This window comes from Fundulus heteroclitus, chromosome 7 (assembly GCF_011125445.2).
Source record: "Fundulus heteroclitus isolate FHET01 chromosome 7, MU-UCD_Fhet_4.1, whole genome shotgun sequence".
Taxonomy (NCBI): Eukaryota; Metazoa; Chordata; class Actinopteri; order Cyprinodontiformes; family Fundulidae; genus Fundulus; species Fundulus heteroclitus.
This window is the reverse complement of record NC_046367.1, coordinates 25,188,685-25,213,300: the sequence shown is the minus strand read 5'-3', so window position 1 is coordinate 25,213,300 and position 24,616 is coordinate 25,188,685. Positions and strand designations below refer to the sequence as shown.

General features: G+C 40.5%; 1 protein-coding gene across 1 annotated transcript in view; it reads right to left on the bottom strand.

Annotated features, from left to right (window-relative positions):
* Positions 1-24,616, bottom strand: part of myo3b (myosin IIIB) — a 116,666-nt gene that overhangs the window by 82,101 nt on the left and 9,949 nt on the right. The window contains exons 3-10 of the mRNA XM_036139273.1: positions 24,329-24,512; positions 22,043-22,177; positions 19,621-19,725; positions 17,799-17,898; positions 17,203-17,279; positions 16,548-16,693; positions 8,213-8,278; positions 2,715-2,870 (exon numbers count right to left, since the gene is read on the bottom strand). Coding sequence (XP_035995166.1) covers positions 2,715-2,870; positions 8,213-8,278; positions 16,548-16,693; positions 17,203-17,279; positions 17,799-17,898; positions 19,621-19,725; positions 22,043-22,177; positions 24,329-24,512 — 969 coding nt within the window. The remainder of the gene's footprint in view (positions 1-2,714; positions 2,871-8,212; positions 8,279-16,547; positions 16,694-17,202; positions 17,280-17,798; positions 17,899-19,620; positions 19,726-22,042; positions 22,178-24,328; positions 24,513-24,616) is intronic.

Below are 24,616 nucleotides of genomic sequence, written 5' to 3'. Positions count from 1 at the left end.
CAGCTGGATTTTTGCACTAATCTGAAGAATGGCCTGGTTGGTCAGTTTGACCAGCTGTGACCATCAGTATTGAAGCCGATGGTCCACTTATACTTGCAGGACGGCCAAAATTATAGGCTAAAAGAATTTGTTTGTGAGGAACTATACAGTGTAAATAGTGTCAGTGCAGCTGTACTCACACCAGCAAAGTCCTTTGTTCCATACCAAAAGCGGACTTTATTTTTTGTTTTTATCTGGTGCGGTTTGCCTTCGCATTGTACATTTTGCATGTGAAAGACACTTGTAACAGAGCCAGGCGTGTGACGATCATCGCTCCCATTAGACAGAAATGACAAAAGCGGGACAGAGCACAGATGGAGGAAAACTACCGCAGAAATCCAACGTGTTGCACCTCTGTTTGTTTGAGCTGTTATTGCAGCTGCTAAATGATTAAGTGTCAAGAGCAGCTCATTCAACGCAGGTTTGGAGACATTTGTTTCTAATTTTGGAACGGCGTCGGAAAATGCGTTCAAGCTGAAGGAGTCCCGCAGCCTGCTGGCAGCAGCAGTGCTAATCAACAGATCGTGGATCAGGAATGATTTTAATACTACATTCGCTGCTACGGTGGCTTAAGTCAAAAGAAGCATATGTTTTCTGTAGGTGGGTGGATGTGAATGTGTCGTTTTGCATTCACATCCAGAAGCGAACCTCATGAGAGTCTGTTTGGAAGTGACCAAGACCAGCTCTAAGAGAGAGTTTCAGTCCAGTTGTTTTGCCCAGATCTGGGTTTCTTGAGTGGATCCACACCTGCGCAAACAGTCTGTACCAAGTGGGTAACAAACTCTGGTCCGTTTAAAGTGGATCAAACGTGACAGCAGGTGTGAATACACCCCTAGATACAACATTGTCCAAATTCTGACAATGAAAGCTTCAGGGAAAATAGATTTTTGTTAGTTTGTCTGATTTTCACATAATGTATATTAAAGTTAATTAAAACATCTCTGCTGCTTGAATGCTGGGTATGCAATGTTTGAGCTGCACAATGAAATTTGTCTGTGACTTCGTTGTTAATCACCTCTTGTGAAAATATTGAAAGCTGTCTTAATGCTGTGTGCAGCAGGATTTTTACTTATTATCTCAAGAAACTCTTTGCTCTTCTTCCCACTGCAGCCGACCAGCTGGACCTTTTAGGATTCAGCCAAATTAAAGCACGGAAAAACTGACTTCATGTCAGTGCATATGACCTTCCAGGATATTTTTATAGATGCCATCAGCAGTTGTATTTGTATTATTTAAATAAACCCAATTATGAAAACAAGAGTGTATGCAAACACTATTGCTGCCAAAGGGTTATACGACTTACTAGTCAGTAATGTTTTCTCATACGCCCAGGATGGTTTGGATAGCCTTTTCTAAGCAAAATCATTATTTTAAAATTACTTTTTAATCTATACTTAGGTTATCTTTGGCTGATGTTACATTTATTTTATGATCTGAAACATGTGAGGGAGACAAAAACAAAGCCAAAATAGAAGAAACCTTTTAAGGATTAAAAAAAACTTTTTGAAAACATAGCAGTATGTTGTGAGTGGGAAATTTATACTCTTAAAGAAGACATAAAACTTAAATTTTTTCAATCCTGAAAACAATAAATCATAAGACATCCAATCCAGCAGTTATATCTATATTCTATTACAATAAATAATCAATCATAGGAGGGAAAATATTCTAGCTTCAGGTTAGTCAATGGTTCCTCCGCTGCCTTTTCTTAATTTTATACTCTGAATGCAGCAGAGAAGGGAATACACTTGGCATGTGTTCCCTAAAAAGTGATTCCCTGTCCTCGTGTCCCTTTGGAGGAGGACTTGAGACCTCTAGCGTCTGACTCTCTCCCGCTTTGAAGTAAATCACACTTTTCCACCTACGGCAGCTACTTTTAAGTTCCCTACGTCTTTCTTATTCTTATCTGCTTCATTGTTCGACGATCAGTGGCATGGGAGACTAAACCGGGCGAGCCCAGTTCTCGCCCTACAAGCTCCTAATCCCATTATGCACTTTCACTGTGGACAGGAATTCGGGATCAGGCTCAGGCACCAGCTCTGCATGCTCTCGGGAGTAAACATAGCTGGCAAGGCATCAGGCCTCTCAGTCAAGGGCAGCTTCAGCAAACTCTTTTATAATGAAGATTAAGCATCACCAGAGTCAGTATTCCTCCAATAAAATGGTCACAGTTTTGAGCTGCCATTTACGCCCTGTGGGTCTCCGAGCGAAGCTCCAACCTCAAGAAATCTCTTTTATTCGTACGTGGATCCTGTGTGACAGCAAACCAGTAACTACCTCATTATCATCCTCACTATTGTGGCAGAATGCTGTATTTTCTTTTAAAGTACATCCGAAGATTTATCCCTCCAATCAGGGGCTTAATTGGGTGGACAAGACAAATAGTTAAACATACATTTAACTGAATTGGTTTTATTAATTTCAAGATAGTCGTCACAATCACTCCTTCTGAATTAGTCACACTCCCTGAGCTTATCTTTAATCACAAACTGTAATTCCCATATTCTGTGTCTCGTCTTCATGTGCAGGAACATAACAAAATGAGAGGCTGCCCCCTACTGGTCAGACCTAGTACCAGCACGCAATTGATAACCTGCAGGACACCCAACAGAGGCAGCACGATCTTTTGCCACAGTTTTGTCGTTTCCTCTGCAAATAGGTTTTAAAAGCCTAACCTGGTTCTGGTCCTGCTGCCAACTTCTTGCTGCTCTCGGATAAGATCTGCTAACTGCTGGCTGAGGGCCACATCCTTGCCGTGGACCTGCTTGATGAAGGGGTGCTCCAGCAGGTGGGTCACAGATGGCCGGGCCTCAAAGTCCTTTATCAAACACCTTAAAACAGAAGAAGAAGGGGGGACATAGTTATCAGGAAACCGAAGAAACCTTTAGGATGACATATTTTAAAATCCTTAGCAGGATCACCTGAACATTGTTGAAAGTAAAAAAAATAAAAATAAAATTAGAAACAGTTTCCCTGAGATCAGCAGCGTGTTTTATTTGCTGATAGTTTGGGTCAGCGTTGTGTGAGTACTACACGGTCACTTTCACAGAATCTGCTGTGGGCCACAGCTGTCTGTCCCCTCTGTAGTGTGCAGATATGATTGTTCTGCAGGGGACCCCGGTGCTTTTTAGTATCTGCCTTTGTTCACACCTCATTCAGTTTGTTTCAGATACAAGTTTATGCTTTAACGGATGTTGTTGGAGGGTTTTTTTTATGTGTGACGCAAAGCCACCAAAATCAGAACAGGTTCAGTGGTGTAAGTTTAAAACAAACTTCTCTGCCACACCTCTCTAAAACACGATCAACATTTCCTTTTGCAGTTGATGATGTACCATACATGTAACAGCATGGTGCCCATTGGTTTATACAGAAAACATGTGTGGCTTCTACATTTTATGTGTCCTCAGACACTTCAGAACATCTGCCGATATCCAGGGATCGCTTTAAAAGTGAAATTATAAATTAAATCTCTCTGAATGAGACATTTATCCATGAAAATTAGCTGCAGTCAGTGGCGGTTCTTACACAACTGCAATCCAATACACGACAAATCACATAACTGCTGCCCCAACAAAGCCTGTTCTGTAGCGGGAAAAAAACTATTTATTACAAACTCATTAAATGTTGATCAGACACCAGTAGATCCTCACAGACCGACTGACGGATGGATATCGACAAGTGTTAGGATGCTCAGATTCCTCGTTTTTCTCATTTAAAATTCACAAATCACACATTGTTTGAAAAATCTTGTGCAGGACCTCGGTTTATCTAAGGTGGTCTTAAAGTCAAACAAACATTCTAAAATGTTCCTTTTTTGTGTCCTTACAAAGAGAACCAAGTTTCACAAATTTCAAAAGGGCCAGTTCTGCCTGAATGGGCTCAAAACTTTAGTTTTCTTGAAAACTGGTCTTCATAACTGGCGGTCTTTTGCCATTGTGTCTGTAATCTCCTAATTTTCAACAAATGTCAGTAGTTAACTTGCTTCTTCGTTATTTGTTTTAAAGATTGCCTACATTTCAGCAAGGGAATTAACACAGCTGTCTTAAGCTACAAACCTGAAAACAATTGAAAATGAAAAAGGTTTAGAAATGATTATATTTACCCTGTACGTAAACACTCTTGGATTGGTGTTTGATTGTTCAGCTATCGGCTTATTACAGCTTCTGAAAGTGTATGTGTGAGCATAACAACACCAACAGGCGGAGTAAATGCGAGACAGAGCAGCCATCTAGCTCCTTTCACCTAATCACAGCAGAAATTCTGTTTCTTTTATCAGTTTGTTCAGCTCTGAAAGCTAATTCCATGAATTCATTAGCGTCAGCGCATTAAGCAGAGGTTGTTGCTATTAGCCAGGCTGTGCTGCCAGAATGCGGAGCGGAAGGCCACTTTGTCAACCAAGTCAGCTCTTTGGCTGCCCAAGTGGAGACACTGGTGATGGATTTATTATCCAGAGTCCCTCCTCCCGTCTCCCAAGTTCCCCCTGAACACACACACATGCGCCCGCACACACACGCACACACACACACATATGCAGGCCTACAAAGGTTGCAAAGGCTTCACAAACAGCCTGCGAAGCTTGATAACATTGTCCAGCCCCTGGGCTTTGTCTAAGGAGATTAATGTTGATACCATTTCACACAAATTACAAACCTGCAAATAAAAAGTATCCAATTAAACCCTCTGCAACCACGCTAAGAAAAAAAAAACATACACATATATATATATATATATATATATATATATATATATATATATATATATATAAACTAAGTATTTACCAGGTGCTGCATGAATGGGAAAGGTGACTGGACCATAATGGTCCAATCAATAACTGAAGTTACACAAGAAAGAGAGCCAACAGGCCCTCAGGGCAGATGGTCGGCTGTTTTCTTCAATTGCTCTTTGTTCCATACAAGCATAGATGTTAGGCAGAAACCACGCCTACACAAAGTCAACAAATTGAATTTTATTTTCTCATTACAGCTCAGGCGAACAGCGCTCTCTGAGTCACATATTAAGGTTGTATATTCCAGGCAACCGTTGTGAGCCAACCCTGACATTATTAGCTTTGCACAGCAGAGCAACGGGTAAGTAATCTGGGCCTCAGATTGAACAGATAACTCAGCTGAATTTGTTTGTTCCTCTATAGCAGATTTATGCTGATGAACGTCAACAAAGGAAAAGACAAGGGGACTGATATAATCTGGCGATAAAATACCAGAAACAGAACCTTCTGTGTTTGCTTATGTATTCCTGCCAGCTGCTCACTAAAGTTTGACGAATGGCATTTCATGTTTTACAGTTTTTGCATAAAACGGATATACAACCTGACATTTTCTGTTTTATCACAGTGTGTGCCCATCATAGAGTGTTTGCACTTTTTGTTATCTTGCATCTTTATTTCAGCAGTATGATTCATTGAAGCTCATCGTTAGTGACGATAATCAGAGTAAAATCTTATTAATTCATTTAGTATGCTGTATACTTATAGTTAAATTGTCTCAATTTGAATTTTCTTCCTTCGGTAACAGCTTCCACACCTAAGATTGCTGTTGTTGATGCGTCCTGTTAGCACATTTTTATGGTGCATTTCCTGACAGGGAAATAAAAAGTCAGTCAAATTCAAAATCTTCAGTTTTCTGGTAACCAGCTGATTTCTCGCTGCCTTTTCACCTGAAACAAATAAAAGTGCTTTATGCTGAAGACATAGATGTTTAAGCGAGAAGCCAACTACATATTAAAATGCTGACCACAACATGTTTTAAATGTATTTATTAACCTGTTTGTTAGTGATATTTTCATCAGTGTTCATGTAAAAATGGTTTAAGTGAAGATTTACTTTTGTGTTGTGCATTTATATACCATATTTACTGTACATCCCTGAGCTTCAGCAGTTTGCCCCTGAGTTGATTGCATATGTGTAATTTGTAAATTAGGTAAACCATTTTAAATAACATCACATACATTAAAAGGAGCTGGGTTAATCATATTTCATCACTGCCATCATGTGGCAGATGCTGGTTCCCTCCCTGTTTGTTCTCCTGGATCCTTAAGAAGACACTACAAACTGTTATTTCCTGACAAGAACCCCCTTTATGTTTTCGATGTTTAAATAGTGGAAATAATGAACAAAACTATTTTAAGCTTTCTTACATTGATTAGGTAAAATTTCTGCTAAGTATGAGCAGTTTGCTAATATTACACACATAAAGCTCACTGCAAGTTTGACTGTGAAGCACAGTTGTAGCAATCCTAATGCTTTCTTTGCTCATATTCTGTTTCATAAAACACATTTATTTAGTATTATTTAGTGAGCAACAGATTTTTTATCAGTTTGGCAAATAGTCCACATAATATTTCCAATGATGCTCAAAAGGAGTAGGCAGAAGCAAAAGGCTTTTTGCATATTAATTTTAAGCAGCTAATAAAGAGCAGCAATGACTTCCACACGTTTACCTATGGAAATAAGAGGTTTATCTATAACCAAATCATGAGGACTCACATAAGGGATTTTTAAAGCTGTTTCCTTTGTTAAACGGAAATAACAGTTTAAAGGGAAAATATATTTTAGAACCATAAAACCTAGAAATAAGAATAAGAGAATATGAAAGATACACAAAATAAATATCATTGTCTTTCATTTGTTTTTCAAAGAACAAGGAGTGTAGCCTTGATATAAAAAGACCCTTTAATTGTAATTAGCTTGATGGATATTCAGTTACTGTTTGGTAACACAGGAAAAAGACTGAGTTAGCACTTTTGCCTTGAAGATCAATTGTAGAAGAAATATAGTTAAAGTACACAGGAGTAAACAGATGAAGTGGAAAGATTTTTTCCTGACCCGCTAAAAGCACCAAACATCTTTTTGCTCGAGGATAATGAAATAGTTGGGGGGGGGGGACGCCTATGGCTCAATGCGCAGGCACATTATCAAGGAAAAGGGGTTTCTATCGGAAAATAAGCTAAGCCCAAATAAGCAACTTTATGTTCAAAAACAAGTAAAAAAAGACAACTTGTGACTCATGAAACGTGCAACTTTAGAGAAAAATAAGCCCAAAGTCGCTTATGATAAGCAGACTTGGCAACACTGCTTACCAAAGGTGGCCAGTGTCTGACTGAGATGCTTTTATATCCAAAATGGGCTATAATGGCGAAAGCATGTACCGTTTCAACCAATAGGAAAGTTCAACTGCAATAGACACCATTCAACCCTAAGAGGGCAGCACCACGACGATTTTAAGACAAACATGGGAGAACTAAAAAAGATTACATGAAAATGTAAAAAAAAAAAAAAATGCACAGTAACATTTAAGTGGCAAACTTAGGCTCAGATTATACAACTTGTCTGCAAAAAAAGGTTGAACTTGTGGTGAGCTACCCTTTTGAGTTTTTTTACATTACACTGCTTGGTACAAGCAGGCATGCCTGGCTGTGGTGACTGGGTACATAGTAGAGAGCTTTTAACGTCACTCCAGCAGGTGCCGGTTTGTCAGGTCTCTACTGCTCTCAGACATTGTTTCCTGGCTACTCACTGGAGAAATCACAATATACTGTAAGTTTCCCCTCTCTGACCCTGTAATGTAAGTTTATGTTACTACTTTTGTTTTGGTTGAACATTGTTTTATGCACTGATGGCCAAGCTGTAATGTCACGTTTCAGCAACTGTTGGCTGCATTCTCAGTTTTTTCCTGCTTGCTTTTTTTCCTTCCTTTGTGGCTTCTTTACATATGTCTTAAATTTTTAAATTTCAGTAGTTAACTTGTCATTTGTTTTACATATTTCTCACGTTTCAACAGGGGAATTAATACAGCTGTCAAGCTTTAAACCTGACAACAATTGAAAATGAAAAAGGTTCAGAAATGACTATATATACCCTTTACATAAATACTCTTGGGTTGGTGTTTGATTGACTGGTGTTTGATTTTCTTTTCACATCTCATTTTGCCTAAACATTTTCCCACATGCCTGTTAAACCACTAATGCCACCAGCAGCTAAGAGCGCACCAGCATCTTGACTCAAGATGCTACTTTATTATTTTACAGATGTAAAAACGTGCTCGGGGGTTGTCTATGTGTTTCAAAAAAAGGGAACCAAAACTTTGTGCTGCTTTAAGACCTGCAGACCAGGGGGAAACACATGTTTCAGGGTTCGAGTTAAATTCATGAAACTTACTGGCTGATGAAATAGCTGAAACTTCTGCACCACTGGTCAGGATTTCGAAGTGTAGGCGAGGGATTTCTGCAACAAAATTACAACAAATGCATGAAAAAGTGACACTTTATCAAAAGTCTTTAGAAAACACAGTCTTTGCTGTAACCCGAAGAGACTTTTCAGCACGTTTCTAAGACCTGATCATGGCCGGCAAATGATGTGTGACCATCAGACCCCTGTGAGGGTTTCTGCTCTGAAGACAGCCTGGTCTGCATCCAGGTCTGTGGCAGCCACAGAAAGCGTGACAAATGTTAACCGTTTGTTTTAGGGTCTGGCTGCAAGCATCTGCCACTGAGAGCTAAAAGTTATGGGAGATAGTTATACCTCTGTCAGCAGCATTTACAGAGGCCATCTGTAATGATGCTAACACATTTCAAGTACGCAGGATGACAGGAGGCAGGGCTGCATGAGGAGCCAAGGCTGGACAGAGCCTGGGTACAGTCGTCTTCACCGCGAGCTGTCAAATCCGACAGCTGGAGGCTGAGCCTTTTGTCACTGTCAGGTAAACAGTGAAACCTCTGCTCAATCATTTATCACCGACTTAATTAGCTCACAGCCCTCACATGAAACCCAGGAGTGTTAGGGGGGAAAAGACAGGTTTAAAAGTCTAAAATCATTGTTGCCTGTGCAGATTCTCAGTTATCAGGGTCATCGCAACAGCAAACAGGCTTAAATCGAATCGTTCAGTTCTTTCTGAAAACGTTTGGACACCTATCCAGGAGTCGCTACCAGAATTGACAAAGACTCCTGGATGGGTGTCGAAGCGTTTTCAGAAAGAACTAAAATCGTTGTTGTTTTTTTTTTAAACAAGAGGAAGGTGCGGTTTGAACAGCAACAGTACAAATTTAAATCTTTTTACGGATAGCAGAGAAGGATGTTAGAGTACAAAATCTGTCATTTTGCACAGTGCTCACTTAGCCAAGTGTTTCTTAAGAATCCAGGCAGGCAATCCTTTCCAAAGTGCAGATCAAAGCTGGGAACTGACTGTCTCAATGCAACCTCTAATATGAGCCCGGAGACACATTCTCGCCTTGATCCTCTACCATACTGCTTATACATTACAAAGTCAACATACCAGCGCACTGCTGATAACACTGTCAAGTGTGTTCTTTGTGCTTCACAAATTCACCCTGTTATTTTTTTTTTCTTTGAGTGTTTGTGCGCGAGCGTGGCTCATATTGTAAACACAAATGGCTTATTCAAATGTGGTCCAGGCGGCGCCTGCACGTCAGACGTTCCTCAGAGTGGATTGAGGCAAAAATCAGAGAGGTGTCGACAGCTTCTGACAGCTGGAACTAAACCAGGGAAAAAAATACAAAAATCAGGCTTTTGCAGTATTTGAATATTATTTTGGATATCCATATTTTCCAAAAAGTCATTTCAATGAAGTGGGACATAAGTCTGTGTTGTGTGGATGACTGAACAAACCTGAAAGGAAATGTATTTTTATAGAACCGTAAGTCTCACTGTTTAGAAACATTTGTTGTAAAGATTTGTAATATTTTGGCCTGTCATCTCGGGTCTGGCTTCCTACAAATCTTCCTCAGGGATTTGAGGTCATCAGGTCTCTGCAAGCAGATACCCTTTTCCAGATTTCGCCCACGATGTGCCATCGTTTCATATAATACTTATTAGGAAGAAGAGTGTCAAATTCCCATAGTTTGACTGTGCCAAGACAGAGTAGGTTTTCCACCTTTTGGTTTTATTTTATTCTATTTTTCTCCATATTTGATTTTTGCCCGGGATGAAAGCTCAGTCTTGTTGATGTACTGTCTATGAGTACAAAAATATTATTATGAGAAAAGAGAACCACCTCCCCTGCTACGTCAGCCACTTACAAGCATTTGGCATGCTGAGGTGAGTGAATCTTGATTGGTGTAGTGTGCCTGCAATGCTTTGCATGAAATTAATTAACATAATTATGTGTTCACTCATACAACAGTTCAGCACGTTCTATGTAACCTTCATAGCTGTAACGGTCATAATTTTAACCAGTGGCTGATTAAAAGATGCATCATTTATCTTAAGGTGCTTGAAAAAGGTATTTTGTGAATACATGTGCAAATACACCTATTTTCCCCATCCTGCACCCACTTGTAGATTTCATCAACTTTCTGAACTGTATGGTTAAAGTGCATCAGCAGTGGTAGAAAAATGTGATTGTACAGAACGGATGTTCTGTGTTTTGGTCAATTCGATGAAGCCAGATGAACATGAAACAAAAAGAAAGCCTCAGACTGATGTATTGAAGAGTACCTGGAGGAGATTTCAGGTATTCTCTTACTTTAAATTATTCATTACAGTTTTTTAAGGCATTTTAGAGAAAACAAAATCCCTTTGATACAGACTTTGAAGTATGCAGACATTTTTACATGCATAGAAAGCTATGTCAGAGTGAAGGTTCAGAAAAAACAAAGTGTGCAATGAACTGTCCATGATTTACAGCAACAAGCCCTATCAAAGACACACCCAGCATCAGAATACACTGATCCCAGGTACTTCCCTATGTATTATACGACTACTCAGAGGGGGTATGTTAATTCTGACGTGGTATAGAGAAAGAAAAGTCTATTCAGTACAAACCGCATTAAGATAATAAGATTGTGTCTGCTGTTTGTAGGCTTAGGCTACAAACAGCTATAGAAAAAATATGTCCTGTACCTTGTTAAAGCTTAATGAATTAGTAGACCTCTATGTTCTCCTGAAAGTTTACATACCCAAATGGTTTGTAGAAGATCAGATAGAGAGAAGAACATGCTTTATTGCGTAAAGGTACAGCAAAGTAAAAAAACATTGCTGCAGACTACATTGATTTCTTAAAGAACACAGCTGTGTTTAAAAGTACTTTGAGAGAGAGAGAGCGCGTGTGTGTAAAATAAAGACTTGTTCAGTGATTGGACCACACACCCAAAGTTTCGGCTCATCCATCACAACCACCACCAGCTCTTCTTTGAGCATACATGCATGAAGAAGTGAGCCCTACTGCTGCATTTATCATGCCACAGACAGATACGTGGCCCACGCAGCGCACCGGGACGCCACCGAGAGCTGCAGAGAGACGACTGCATCGCGGGTGGAGATATTAAAGCCTTTAATCACGGTGTGCCGGTGATCTCCTGTCAGGAAGGAAACCGCTCACTGGTAACTTAACCCTATGCAGATGTTTTTTATGTGTGACTTGATTTTTCAGGAAAAGTGAGCAACTTTAATAAAAGAAAGAAAAAGAAGAAAAGAAACTCGACTGGACAAAGTGTTCAAATCAGTATTATTTTGGCCACAACCTGTTGAGATCATCCAGAAATTTAGTTTTTCTTTTTGTTTGTGTTATAAGGGATTTGGAGTTCACAGGCTCTGATGTTGGAAAAGTAACGTCTTTCTGTCTGCTCACAGACTCCAAACTTTGGTCTCCCATACTGTAAATCTGAAATAATTGTTGGATATATCTTATCGAATGTAAAGTGGATACCCACAGATAATAATATGTGTGTGGTAATCCCATAGTTTTCCCCACAACCTCTATCAAGACCTTAATATTTGTGGTTATCAGTGATTTTGTCTTAATACCAACATGAATCGTTCTGTCACTTAAAAGTGTCCTTTTCCGACATAAAGCATTTCTGGTGTTATTTTAAAGCGTACTGACACTAAATCCTTCTACCTTTGCTATTATGAGCACATTTTCTGTCAGAAGCTAAAAGCACAGACTTTTGAGTGCTCGAGCAAACGTTGAAGTTAAAGTTACAGGCCGCTATTACCAGCTATACATCTGACCCAAACAAAGAGACGCTTTAATGAGTTGTGGTGACTTGTTGTGTCCAGTGGCAGAGATTAAGAAATTTGGTTTGGATGGAATGGAGTTTCTTTATTTCTTTTTTTATTTAAAAGTATATAACTATATTTCCAATAACATAAAAAAATACAAACTATCAACTGTATCAACTTTACAGAAACAATAAAAGGCCTTAAATTGCATTAAGGTGTTAAATACTTGATAGCTAGGCCTAACCATCAGGAGAAAAAAAAAACGTCTTTAAAGAATTTTTTTCAATTACTATATTGCTCTCATTTTAGCCTGCAAAAGGGAAAATAATGAAAAAACAGTGGCACAAAAGATTAATTTAATAAATATTTTCTAATTTAGAAAACATACCTGTCTTTTCTGTCAGCAGGTTCTACTATTTGCTGTACATAAAAATGCTCTAAACTGTTGCTTCAGAAATAAAAAATTAAAACGTAAACCAAGCTCCAATTTCAAGTCAGCTAGCCAGTGTGATGCAGCGCGCTCCACAAACGTTCTGTACGCACTCTGTGCACCGAATAAAGAGCATTTAAGCTTTTCTCCATGGAAGAGGAAGGAAGATCAACTCAGAGACAGCAGTCCCATATAAAATTTATGGAAAGTTTCAAAATGGTACACGATGAAGCTCCTTCACACAAAGCTGGTCTGCCAGCTGTTATAGGAGTACGTCTTAAGCCGGTTGATGAAGAATATTGTTTTTAAGTTGTGAAGTTTATGTCCTCAGAGAATTGATGGAGTCAGAAAAGCCAAATAAGAAGGGGTAAAGATATATTTTTTTTCATGCTTTCAAATTTTCTCCTCAACAAGAGTCTTTCCCCAAGTTTGTTTTTACACTTAATTTCAAAATGTGCAATGACTTATTACAGGGACAATACTTTTCATGCTTTATAAAAACCTGAACGTTCACAGCTGTTACACAATTCAAACAATAAAAAGAAACTGTGTTGATCCAAAAGGGAAACTAGATGTTGTAGTAACTCTTCATATCTATGTTTCTTCAAACAGTCGTCGTAGAGTAATGGTAGTGTTGCTGAAGGGGATGTCCTGTGGTGCTCTGTGTTGCAGCTGATCTGAAGAAGCCTCTGACCGAAGACACTCTGTTGTTTTACAGTCGCTTGACGAGGATGCTCAGGCTTGGCCATTATCCTTCTCCAGAGGATCCAGAGCAGAGACAGCCTTTCTAATCAGCTGGTTGAGCTTTTAGAAGCCACTCACTCCGGTGCTGCGACCCCCAACGGATGACAGCAGAAGAGATTGCATTCAACAACATAATAATAGAGGATATGCAGCTCTTTACTGAAAACATTAAAGGACCAAAGTCTATTAAAGACATATTGTCTGCTCTGTCCCTTCTTATAAACGGTTTGACTGGTGACTCCTGTCCTGCCTGTTGTCCAGATGAACACTGAGGTATTTAAACGTCTCCACCACCACACCCGGTGTTTGACACATTTCTGTTCCTCCTAAAATCTCCAGTCATCAGATGAGAGGATTGTTTACCACACCAGATCTCCGTTTTCAACTCTTTTCTTTTGCATCATCCGGGTCTTTTTTTTTTTTGGTCACAGTCTTGTTGCTGTAAAGTAAAACTGTTGACTGCACATCCACCAAGAGGAAAGGATTTCATTCCTTTAGCCATGTAGCTTGCCGTAGCTTTTTGAAAGTAACTTTCCAGACCCTGTTAACACCCCTCGCCGTTTGCTGCTCCTTGGGCCGTGTCTTTATGTCCTCATTTTTACGAGAGCCGTTTTCTCTGCGTCTGACCCGTCTGAGTCTCTCTCCCACGGCCTCATGATTTCATTAGGCCTTGTTGCACCTCGACAAGCCATCATTTACGCCATCTTCCGTCGCGCTCGTTCTGGTCTTCGTCCTGGACGGATGCGCGCGGGCGTTTAATGCGTGTGTAACGTCGACAGAGATCTGGATGAACAATCGCAACCTTGTCTGTCATTGCTGCCTCTCTAACCTTTAAAACAAATTTTACACCCTTCGGCTTGACTCTACATGGACGCTCTGAGGCTTTATAGCGCCGAGAGCAACCCGCGCGAGCAATTAACCTTTCCCGCATGCTAAATATCGAAGAACACCTTTGATGCCACTAATTAATTTTGCAGCTGATGATTTTACAGCTTTGCCTTCTGTCATGCTTCGTTACGTTCACTCGTAGCCATCGAGAACATCCCGGGTTCATCATGTACGCACCGCAAGCGCACCTAATTGTTTTCATTATCCTAATGACGAGGTGTTAATAAGGTGAAGAAAATCCCAAACATCTAAGCTTAGCCTTAAAAATGTAAACATCAGGGATTTCCAGCAGAACATGCCAGACAGGGTCTCTGAACCACCAGCGGAGCCAACGCAGAGGTGACCCTGGTTTATTGAGCACATAGCCGTCCCCTGCGGTAGGTTTCAGTGCCGTTCTGCCCCTCTAACAGTGCCATAATGGCCGCACGATGATTGGCTGGACATTTATTTGACTCCGTTCGGTTCATTGTTACAGCAGCAGCTCATACAAGTGCAAGATATGTGGTGATGCACAGCCATGGGCGTTTTTCTGTTCTTCTTGTGTAGTTTTGGGGAAATAGTAAGGCCTGTGATACAGACAAGATTAACAACAAACAGTAGAGCACATTGATGTGTGCTGATCATAAATATCAAGCATGATCAAAATGGTTTCTTGCACGTTTTAGCGCAAACACATATGAGCCGCAGACTTTCCGACAAAGAAAACTGCTTTTCTGGAAAGGCTTTGCGACGCATTAACAAGGAAAATACATAAATAAATCAGAAACTCTCCAATCGTCAAAGCCCGGCAAAGATGAATCTCTGAGATCTTATCATGAATCAGTTGCGCCGCCACCAGAGACCTAAAGGTGAAACACATTTCCTTACTTAGAAAGTAATTCCTTCAGGAGGGATGCGAGCATTTGCTCCTGAATTCATCTGCGGCGCTGCGGCACCGGGGGAAAATACATTTGAGATAAATGTCATGGTGAAAGAATCATTTCATGCCTCCACACACACTGTGATTTATTTAACAACCACTAAACCTTTCAGGTCACAATTCAAAGGAAAAGGCCAAACTATGTATACTTTACTTTGAACAGAGAGGGGAGGGGTGTCCCTATAAGAAATAGATCTTTTTTTGTGTTGATGAATTAGTTGGCAACATAGTTAAGATGTGTGAAAAGACCTCAGTTAAAACAGGCTTTTATTGCAGCAGCATAATCCCAGCCTGGAGATTTTTGAACATTTAAATTGATTGAATTTGTTTAGTTGGGAAAAATTTTACGTTAATAAATTGTTGTTATGGTTCCTCCCTCCTGGTCTCTTCTCATCAGCTCACCTGACATGTTTCCTAAACGATTCAAGTCTGGGATCTGTGATTCCTGTTTTCGGTGTTCTCAGTCCACTAAGGTTTTGTTTAAATACTCCAAGGATTTCCTAGATCCTTTGCACTCTAACAGGGTTTTTAGGGCCTTTAGAGAAGACAAATGAATTACTAATGAATTACTAATTTGAAATTCTTGTAAAGTCTGATCTGAGGTTAAATAGTCCGCCAAGGGTGCCCCCATTTTTCATCAGCATTGGGCAGCAGAGTGGTGTTCCTCTAAGTTTTAGGTCCAATAAATCTTCTTAATTTCTTACATGCCATCCACCTGGAAACATTATCAGCCTGCAGAGCCTTGATCTGCACACTTATGCAGATTTACAGTGTTGTGCCTACTGCTGATGAAGAAATCCTGAGCAACAGGCTTTCAAACTGCATTTCAGGTATCAAGCTATGGATGGTAAACCATCTATAATAACCCGACCGGGGCAAACTCAGATCTTATGTCGAGTACTGAAGCCAAGAAAGACAAAAAAATTAAGAAAATCTTCAAGCTTCGACACAAAAGGCATTGAAACAAAAGAGAATGTCTGTGAGAATTTTAAAACAACACACCCTGCCATGGTTTCACTCTAGTCCATACAATCAATCTACCTTTAGGGTAAAATTTGGCATGGATGAAATGCTGCACCACCACTCACAATTGCTGGCGTACGAGCCGAGCTCCAGCATTGAAGGAGGGGGTTGACAGCCTCGTCTCTGTGTGAATGGAGCTAATCACTAATGCAAATTGCAATCAGAGGAGCACATCTCCCACAAACAGAGAGATAATTGCACGATTTTGCTGTAAAGAGAAGGTCAAACATGTGTACCCCTTCCCGACAAGTGAATATTTTTTAGAGAAAACAGCATTGGGTTTACTTTTTGTGGTGCAGATTTTGCCATTATTCAGCAAAACCGGCTTTGCACACAGGACCACATCCACACATCAAATCATTTTCACAAAAGACACACATTCAGCTATGAGAGAAAATATAAGGATTTTCCTATTTCGAACCTCTGGTGTTTCATCATTGTTGTACTACCTTGGAGGAGAGGACAACGTTCATGGTCTTTGTGTGAGCTGCTGCCAGCTGTGTGGTTGGAGCGCCCTCTACTGGACTCACCGTGGGATTTTGAAGAGAGCTTTCACTGGGTGCATCTCAGCCAGCGGGGGGTCTCCGTCAGCCAGCTCGATGGCTGTGATGCCAAGAGACCACACATCGCAGCGGGCGTCGTACGAGGAGTCGTACTGCTGCTCACAGGCTATGACCTGGCAACGTAACATAACATCTGAGCCCAAAGCTCTATATTATCCCCCAAAAACATGAAAGGCAAAATGAAACTGTCCCACTGAGTCAAAGCTAAGCATCCAGTTTATTTAAAGCAAATTCAAGCTGGTTCAGCTCAGAATAGCTGCCGGTGTGAGCTCCGATTTCCCACAGTCAATAATTATAAGTGACATTACACTTTCCAGCTCAGTTTATTCTAATTGCCCCTGAGGTCCCTGCCCGACCGGCCCAATCACCGCACCTCATTTCTGCCACGGAGTAAGCCGAGGGGCCCTCAGACTCCCAGCTATTAACCTTGAGGCAACCTCAAGAGCTGCGCCCGCGGAGGAGAACAGGAGGGGAATACACAATGACACAGAGCAGGGAGGCTCTCTAAAATAACCGAGGCTCTCCGAATAACACATAAGGACTCCGCTGATTTTTATGGCTGCATCAGAGACTAAAGCATGTTGTCTGTCTGTTTGTTTTTTTAGAGATGCACATGTCTGACCTCAGGAGCCATCCAAAACGGTGTCCCAACGGATGTGTTCCTCCGCAGCCGTGCACTGGTCAGTTGAGCTGAAACACCTGCAGGAAAATGACAATAAAATTCACCTTCTGCTGCGGAAGGAGCCTAAAAGCCAAAGTCGGATTTATAACAGGTACAAAACGTTTGAATCGATCAATAAATCCTTGTGTACAATCTGCTGTGGCAACCTGCCAAGCAGTAATAATACTAGGCCATAATCATTTCAAATTATGTAGGACAGATTTTTATCAGCATGGGTCCACTTCATCTCCATGACACGGGGGACATAAACCCGCCCGGGGGCGACTCAAAGTCATTTGCCATAGCAGCTTTCTCTTAATATGCAAAGCATCAAATAATGCAATTTAAACGAGCAATAATAGCCCCGGGTTCAGGCTACGCTCCATGAAATAAAAAGATGTTATGGTGAACGGGCGACTGAAGAGTGTGGAGCACTTCAAATGATTTACCCGGTGCTTGTGTTGTGCCAAAATATCAGTCATACTGCAAAAATAACTTATTGAAAATAGATGTTAATCTCTCTTTGCAAAGCTTTTTTTTTCTTGAAAGATAATTACCAAAGTCAACCAGTTTGACTCCCCCTTCAGTTGTGAGGAGGATGTTGTTGCCTTTGACGTCACGATGGATTATCCGGTTGTTGTGCAAATGCTGCAAACCCTTCAAAGTTGGGGAACAGAAATATGCATTGTGCTAAACACTGTAATTTGTAAAAGAATAAATAAACAAATAAATAAATTGAAGCACAGACTATACAAACGTATTCATACCTCTTGAATTATTTCAGGTTTTTTACATTAAAACCACACATTGCAATAAATTTTATTGGGATTTTGTGTGAGAGACCAACACAAAACAGTACATACAGGTATATCCAAAACAAAATAAAATATTGTGAAAAAGTCCAGGATTTTTTTGTTAATAACTTCAGCAAGTAAACATTTGTGATTATGGATTACAGATAACGCCAACCCCAAATTCAGTGGCTCCGAAATTTTGAACAATATGCAATATCAATAAAAAGGGTGTGTTAAGCACAAATGTTAGGCTTCTGGAAATTGTGCTCATTTTCATGCCCTCAATACTTGGTTGGGGCTCCTTTTGCATGAATTACTGCATCAATGCAGCATGGCATGGAACGATCAGCTTGTGGTCCTGCTGAGCTGTTCAGGAAGCCTAGATTGCTTTGGCAGCTGCCTGCAGGTTATCTGCATTGTTGGGTCTAATGTCTCTTATCTTCCTCTTGACAAAACCCAATATATCCCCTACGGGGTTCTAGTTTCCTGACCAGCCAAGCACAATAACACCATGGTCATTGAACCAGCTTTTGTTACCAGTGGCAGCATGGGTAGGTGCTAAGTCCTTCTGGAAAATTAAATCAGCATCTCCATAAAGCTTGTCAGCAGAAGTAAAATTGAAGCGCTCTTAGATTTCATTGTCGATAGCTGCGCTGACTGTAGACGTCAGAAAACCTAGTGGACGAACACCAGCTGACATGGGCAGCCTAATTCATCACAGACTGTGGAAACTTCCCATGGAAACCTTTTCCTACCAGACTTTTTTCTTCCACAGAACCTTCTATGGACATGCTTGGATACTGCACCCTGTTGATAACCAGCTTCTTTAGCGAAGACTTGTGACTTATGCTCCTTGTGCCGTGTGTCAATAATGACTGTCTTCTGGAAATTTGTCAAGTCAGCAGTCCTCCCCATGATTGTGTAAAGCAAAATATGGCCACTACATAACATTTATAAATTAAAAATGCAATCCTGGATCGGCGAACTGTATTAAAATTCTAGATATGTCTCTGCTTTAACCCACCTAAATCAAATAATTGGGTCATTAGCAGGACTGTGAAGAACTTGATAGCATGCTGAGATGGTAATTAACCCATTTGATTCAGGTGCATTGGACCACGAATGCATCTTAAAGTTGCAGGAAACCGGCCCTCAAGGACTGGAGACCCTTGCTTTATTCCAAAGCAAATGAATGTGTTAGAGCAGCCTAGTCAATGTCCAGACATAATTTAAACTGAAAAAAAAAATTATTGGGAGCTACTTTACAGCAAAAATGGGTAAAGGTTTAATTCTGTAGATGTGATAAGCTAACAAATCTGCAGTGGTAATTGTGATGGTTGTAATAGTATTCACTCAAGGGGGCTTAATACGCCACACAATCAGATTTTTATTTCTAAAAGAAATGTTAAAAATCATGTCTGCTTTTCCTTCCACTTTACAGTGATGCACTACTTTGTGATGGTCTATGACATAAAATCCTAATAAAACACATTAAGGTTCGTACAAGAGGTGAAAAACGTTTAAGGGTATGAATGCTCTGAAATTCAGCGTGTTTGCCGCCGCTTAACATCGGCTGCCTGTTTACCAAGAGGGCGCTGTACAAGATGTATGAGATGACGGGCTCCTGCAGACGCTGGCCGCGCATGATCAAGCTTTTGATGAGTTCTGTGACGGAGCCGCCATTGCACAGCTGCAAGGGAGACAGAGAAACACCGGTGACTCGTCCATCACTCACCGCTCTAAATTGTGATTCATGGGGAGGGTTAGGCCACACACCGGAGCTGGAGAAAGAAGCTCAGCCTCATATGTCAGCACAATAGCATCAGGCCTTTTAAGAAACGCTGTCAGAGCCTGCAGAGTATTTCCAAATACTTACTTGGAAATACTCCTTTTGCTACGCTAGTTGGTCTATCAAACAACGTCTGTTGCATGGTTTTAAATCTTACTAAATTAAGCAGATTTTGTTATAAGATTGCAGAAATGCGTGTCACATTTGTATAGTGCATGTGTATTGGGATGAATAGTATAGAGCTTACAGAGTGCAACAGCATAAGGACAGGAAAATCATTTATGTTGTCTTGTCACCGTCTTGCTCTATTATTTTTCAGTATTTAAGGATTAACTGAACTATCTAAGGAGGAAACTTAAATGCCCTAAGAGTGTCCCAAAGTGGTCAAATAATTGTTAGCTAATTAAACAGAAATGGTCCGGGTGCCATCAGATGGAGCCCCTCCAGGCTTTTCTCATGCTGCGGTGGCGCAGACAGAGAGTCTGCATAGAGTAGTGTGAGATTTAGTTGATATGGGATATTTGTGGCAACATTTGAGTCACACATGAATTTTGAGGCAGTTGCGAAAAATTGTGTTTTATGTAACCTCTAAGCCAGACTGATAATGTGTAGCACTCTTCATTCTGCACATTATCAATCCGGGCTCGCTCCCATAAAATCCGTTTGGGGAAAGGGGGACATTCGGCAGAACTTTCTGAGCTGACTGAGCGAAGCAACACCTAGTACCCACCTACCAAAGGTTTGTTTTAGCCAATCATGGTATCAAACAAAATTACTGTAAGCAGTGGGTGCCATGACAAACCACAAGTTACACTGGTCATGGCACTTCTTGCTGTTCTTTCACACAAGAAATAGTGGATTCTGAGAAAACAGATGTGATAACAGCAGCTACGTGTGCGTCCTCCAGCGCTGCCATGTTTATGTTGGTTCGGCTCTTGCTTTCATCACAGCTAATGAAATCCCGCCTTAAACCATAATACTGCGACATGATTGGCCCAAACCGTTTTTGGTTAAGACCTGAACGATTGAGACAGGAGCGGCACACGATGGATTTTTGTGTGTTTGTGAATGCACAAATAGCACGAGAGTTCATTTTGCAGGCAAGGTTACGTTTTATATGCCATTGCTATTAGATGTATCGAAAGGAAAAAACATTTATTTAACCAAAGACAGCATCTCTTCTTATGTAATTGAAAATGCAAGGCAGACACATAAAATTTTAGAGTTTATCTGTGAATTTTTAATCATCTCTACAGGGTCTAATAATTTTGTTATTTAGCTTGGCTATTACACTACTCTGTCCAATCCCTGTACCTGACCGTGACAGCTGCACAAAGCTCAAGATGGCCTGTTATTTACATCTTTGTTAATTCCTTCTGTGTTAGTGTGACATTTTGCAGCGCATATTATTCTAAAACTGTACATGGTTTTAACATGTTTCTTTCTGTGAAGATTTGGATCATTCAATTGAGGTACTGTGCTTTGTTAGTGTTCTTTTTCTTCTACTCTGCAAAGTTCCTCACTTTTAATCCTCTAAAGCTCAGTACAAAAGTGCTTAAATGTTTTGTGAAAACTTGTTGGAAAAATCTAATGCTGTGTTAGCAGAAAATAAAATTTCACTAAAGGCAAATGTGCACAGCAAGCAAAACGCCCAAGCATGGCCATGCAGAGGCTCATTTATTTTCCAATTTCTCATAATCCTGACTGCTCAGAGGCAGATCGATAGTTTTTTCTTTTATTATTATTATTATTAAACCCGTTTCCTCCCTGCTTCAAAGGGTTTATTCGGTTGTAATGGACTGAAGGAAGCTACAGCATAAAGCCCTTGAGACCCCGGACCTCACTGACCTCACCCAGTCATCTTGTTAAGGGTTGAGTCATGTGACGACTTACGATAAACAGCTCACATGTAACAACAACCTGAACGTCCAATGGGTTGTTTGGAGGTTTCAGTACAAAGATGATAAAAATAAAATAGAGAAAATTGGATAAAATTAGGGAAAAAAAGTTTAAATAAATGAAAATAGTCAAATGAATTAAATATAACATGTAGAACTATTGTGTTGAAATGAAAATAGTGAATAACACTAAAACAAATTATATATTAACATAAAAAAATGAATTGATAAAATGAAATAAAATAGCCAGACAAGTTGGGGCTTACTGTTACACTTAAGAACCTGATAATCCAAATTAAGGTACATAAGGAAGAGCTCACCTCGAGTACCAGCCAGAGCTGTCCACCGGATAAGTTGTCTGACTTGTAAAACATGCCGTAAAACTTCACCACATTAGGATGATTGGACAGGGACCTCAAGATGTTGTATTCTGCTTCTATCTCCTCATCTACATCCTAAATAAAGAAGCAAACAAGCAAACTTTAACCACAGCCTTGCAGGATTAGCAGATTAACAGAAAAAAAAACGCTTGAAATGTGTGATTCTATTTATTTTTTACTAGGATGTAACACTGGGTGGCTATGATTAGAGTCGGGTTGTATGAAAGTAACACATGGACAGGATGGGAGGGCGAGCTGAACTACAGCTGGCTCCACTTTTCTATCAAAGTAAATCTCAGAGGGAGGGGAGATCCACAGCCACAGAGGCAGAATTTCTCCTCCTGGACGTCTGAGTGATGGTGTCAGCAGTCTAATCAGGGAGAGGGATGAGAGAGGACACAGCTCCATCTTCCTGTAGGGGAGCGCCGTGGCGGATCACCCTGCCAGGATGCTGGATCCTTTCACTGACACCATCACAGGCAGGTCTCAGAACAAGTGTGGCCCATGCGTGAGCTATGGCATCCCCCAGCAAATAGAAAAATGAATGGGTGTGCAGGGAGAAGCTACGCTATCTGGTCAGTCTGTGCTAAACTTAACGTGGTGGGAAAACAGGGGAGAGGGGAAAGGCCGATACGAATCGCAGAGGCGAGAACAAGGACAATCGCATCAAAAAGAAGACAAGACATGAAACCTACTCTGTTTGAGTGGCCCGAATTCTGCAGGAAGTCACAGTAATAAAGGACAACACAAGTATTTTAGTCCCAAGAATCAGTGAAATTATCAGTCAGACATGAAGGATCATGACAACACATGACCTTTTTTTTAACATTACAGAGATCCACAAAGAGTTGATAATTTACAATGCAAAAAAATAAAAATAAAAAAAAAAACACCACATGGAACAAGTCTCATTAAAGCAGCTAAACTAAGCTTTTTCTCTTCTACCTTCCCGTTTTTATGTCCATTGGATGTGAAACAGTCCCAGAATAAAATCTAATAAAGCTTCTTGCATACATAAATCAAGTGGCGCACTAATGCGAGAGCAGTAAGGCTGCACAATCTGTTGGGCTCTCTTTGGCATTAAGACAGCAATTGTTAAATCAAAGGTTAAGCATGATGATTCAATATAGATCAATGTGAAAATCATTACATTTATTAAGTACTATGAAAACCTTTTGCCCCAATAAGAGGAAAAGGTGAAAACAAATTTTGGAGAATACAAATACTTTTGATATGTAATTTTGTTGTCTCCAATCTTATCCAATCTTGGGAAATGATAAAAGCAGACTGCGTAGGAACCCTGAACATAGTAAGAATAAAACAACAAATTTAGATCTGTAGTGATGCAGAAGATAAGGATTTATTTATAAACGTGTTTATAAATAAACTTGCCCTGCCTAATAATCACGAGAAAATGAGAGTCTATATCGGCGCAGCTATTATTACCAGGTGGAGTGGAGCTAATTCATGAGGGAGCGGGATTCAAAATGGATGTGGAGGTTGCAGCTTTCTGCTGGACAGGTTTGTTAACTCAATATAACAGTGAAGAAACAGGGCAGTGCAGTCCTGCAACTATTCTGTCCTCCCAGCAGAGACGGCTTGTTTGTTCGTCTTCATCAGATGATCTCTGAGTCTGCAGGTCACCAAAAACCATTTCACACGATGCTAGTAGATATCAGCTATTAGCAGTAACTTGGTGCCAAAAATATGGAGGACATACATGCTGACACTACATTTCTGTAGTAGTTATTACGTGCTTAATGATGAGGTCGTTTGTAATTCATTTAGCGCACCACTGGATGGGAGTAAATAATACACACTGGGGCCTTAGGCGTACATTTGTATAATCAAGCTCCATCCGTTGTTTGGTTTCCAAATCCACCAAATATCTTAGACCATCATTACGCTGCCGAACAAAGATAACAACTTCATAGATGCTCATTAAAATTCTCCCTGAACAGACATCACCCCTGTTTATGTAGCTGCTGGTTTCTGGAAGCGTTACCCAGCCGTGGTCCTCTGGGCTCACAGTACTTCATTACCTGAAGTCTCATCCGTTTGAATCAGGTGTGTTAACGCAGAGAAAGGTCTGAAATGTGCAGAGCCTCAAAATACCTACACTGGGGGGAATCTGGTAATATAACACACCCATAATGAAGTAACCACACCAGCTCTGAATCCTGAGGAAGGTTGAGTGGCTAATTAACGAGGTTTGACGGGACTCACATTGATCGGGTCAAGCACTTTCACTGCCGCCTGGCTCCCATCTTTCTTGTTGGTCACTTTGTAGACTTTGCCGTACGTGCCTTTGCCGATGGTCTCCACTATGTCCCAGTCTGCCGAGGGATCGCCCAGGTTCTCCAGCCCAATCATGCTGGACTTGTAGGGGTAGAGTCCATACAGAGATCTCCTGGGGAACAAAGCAGATCCCAGATCAACAGTGTTTTCACAAATCCTGTCAAAATGTTGTGATTATACAGTTTGTGTGAACCAAGAAAAATGCTAAGCTCCTTT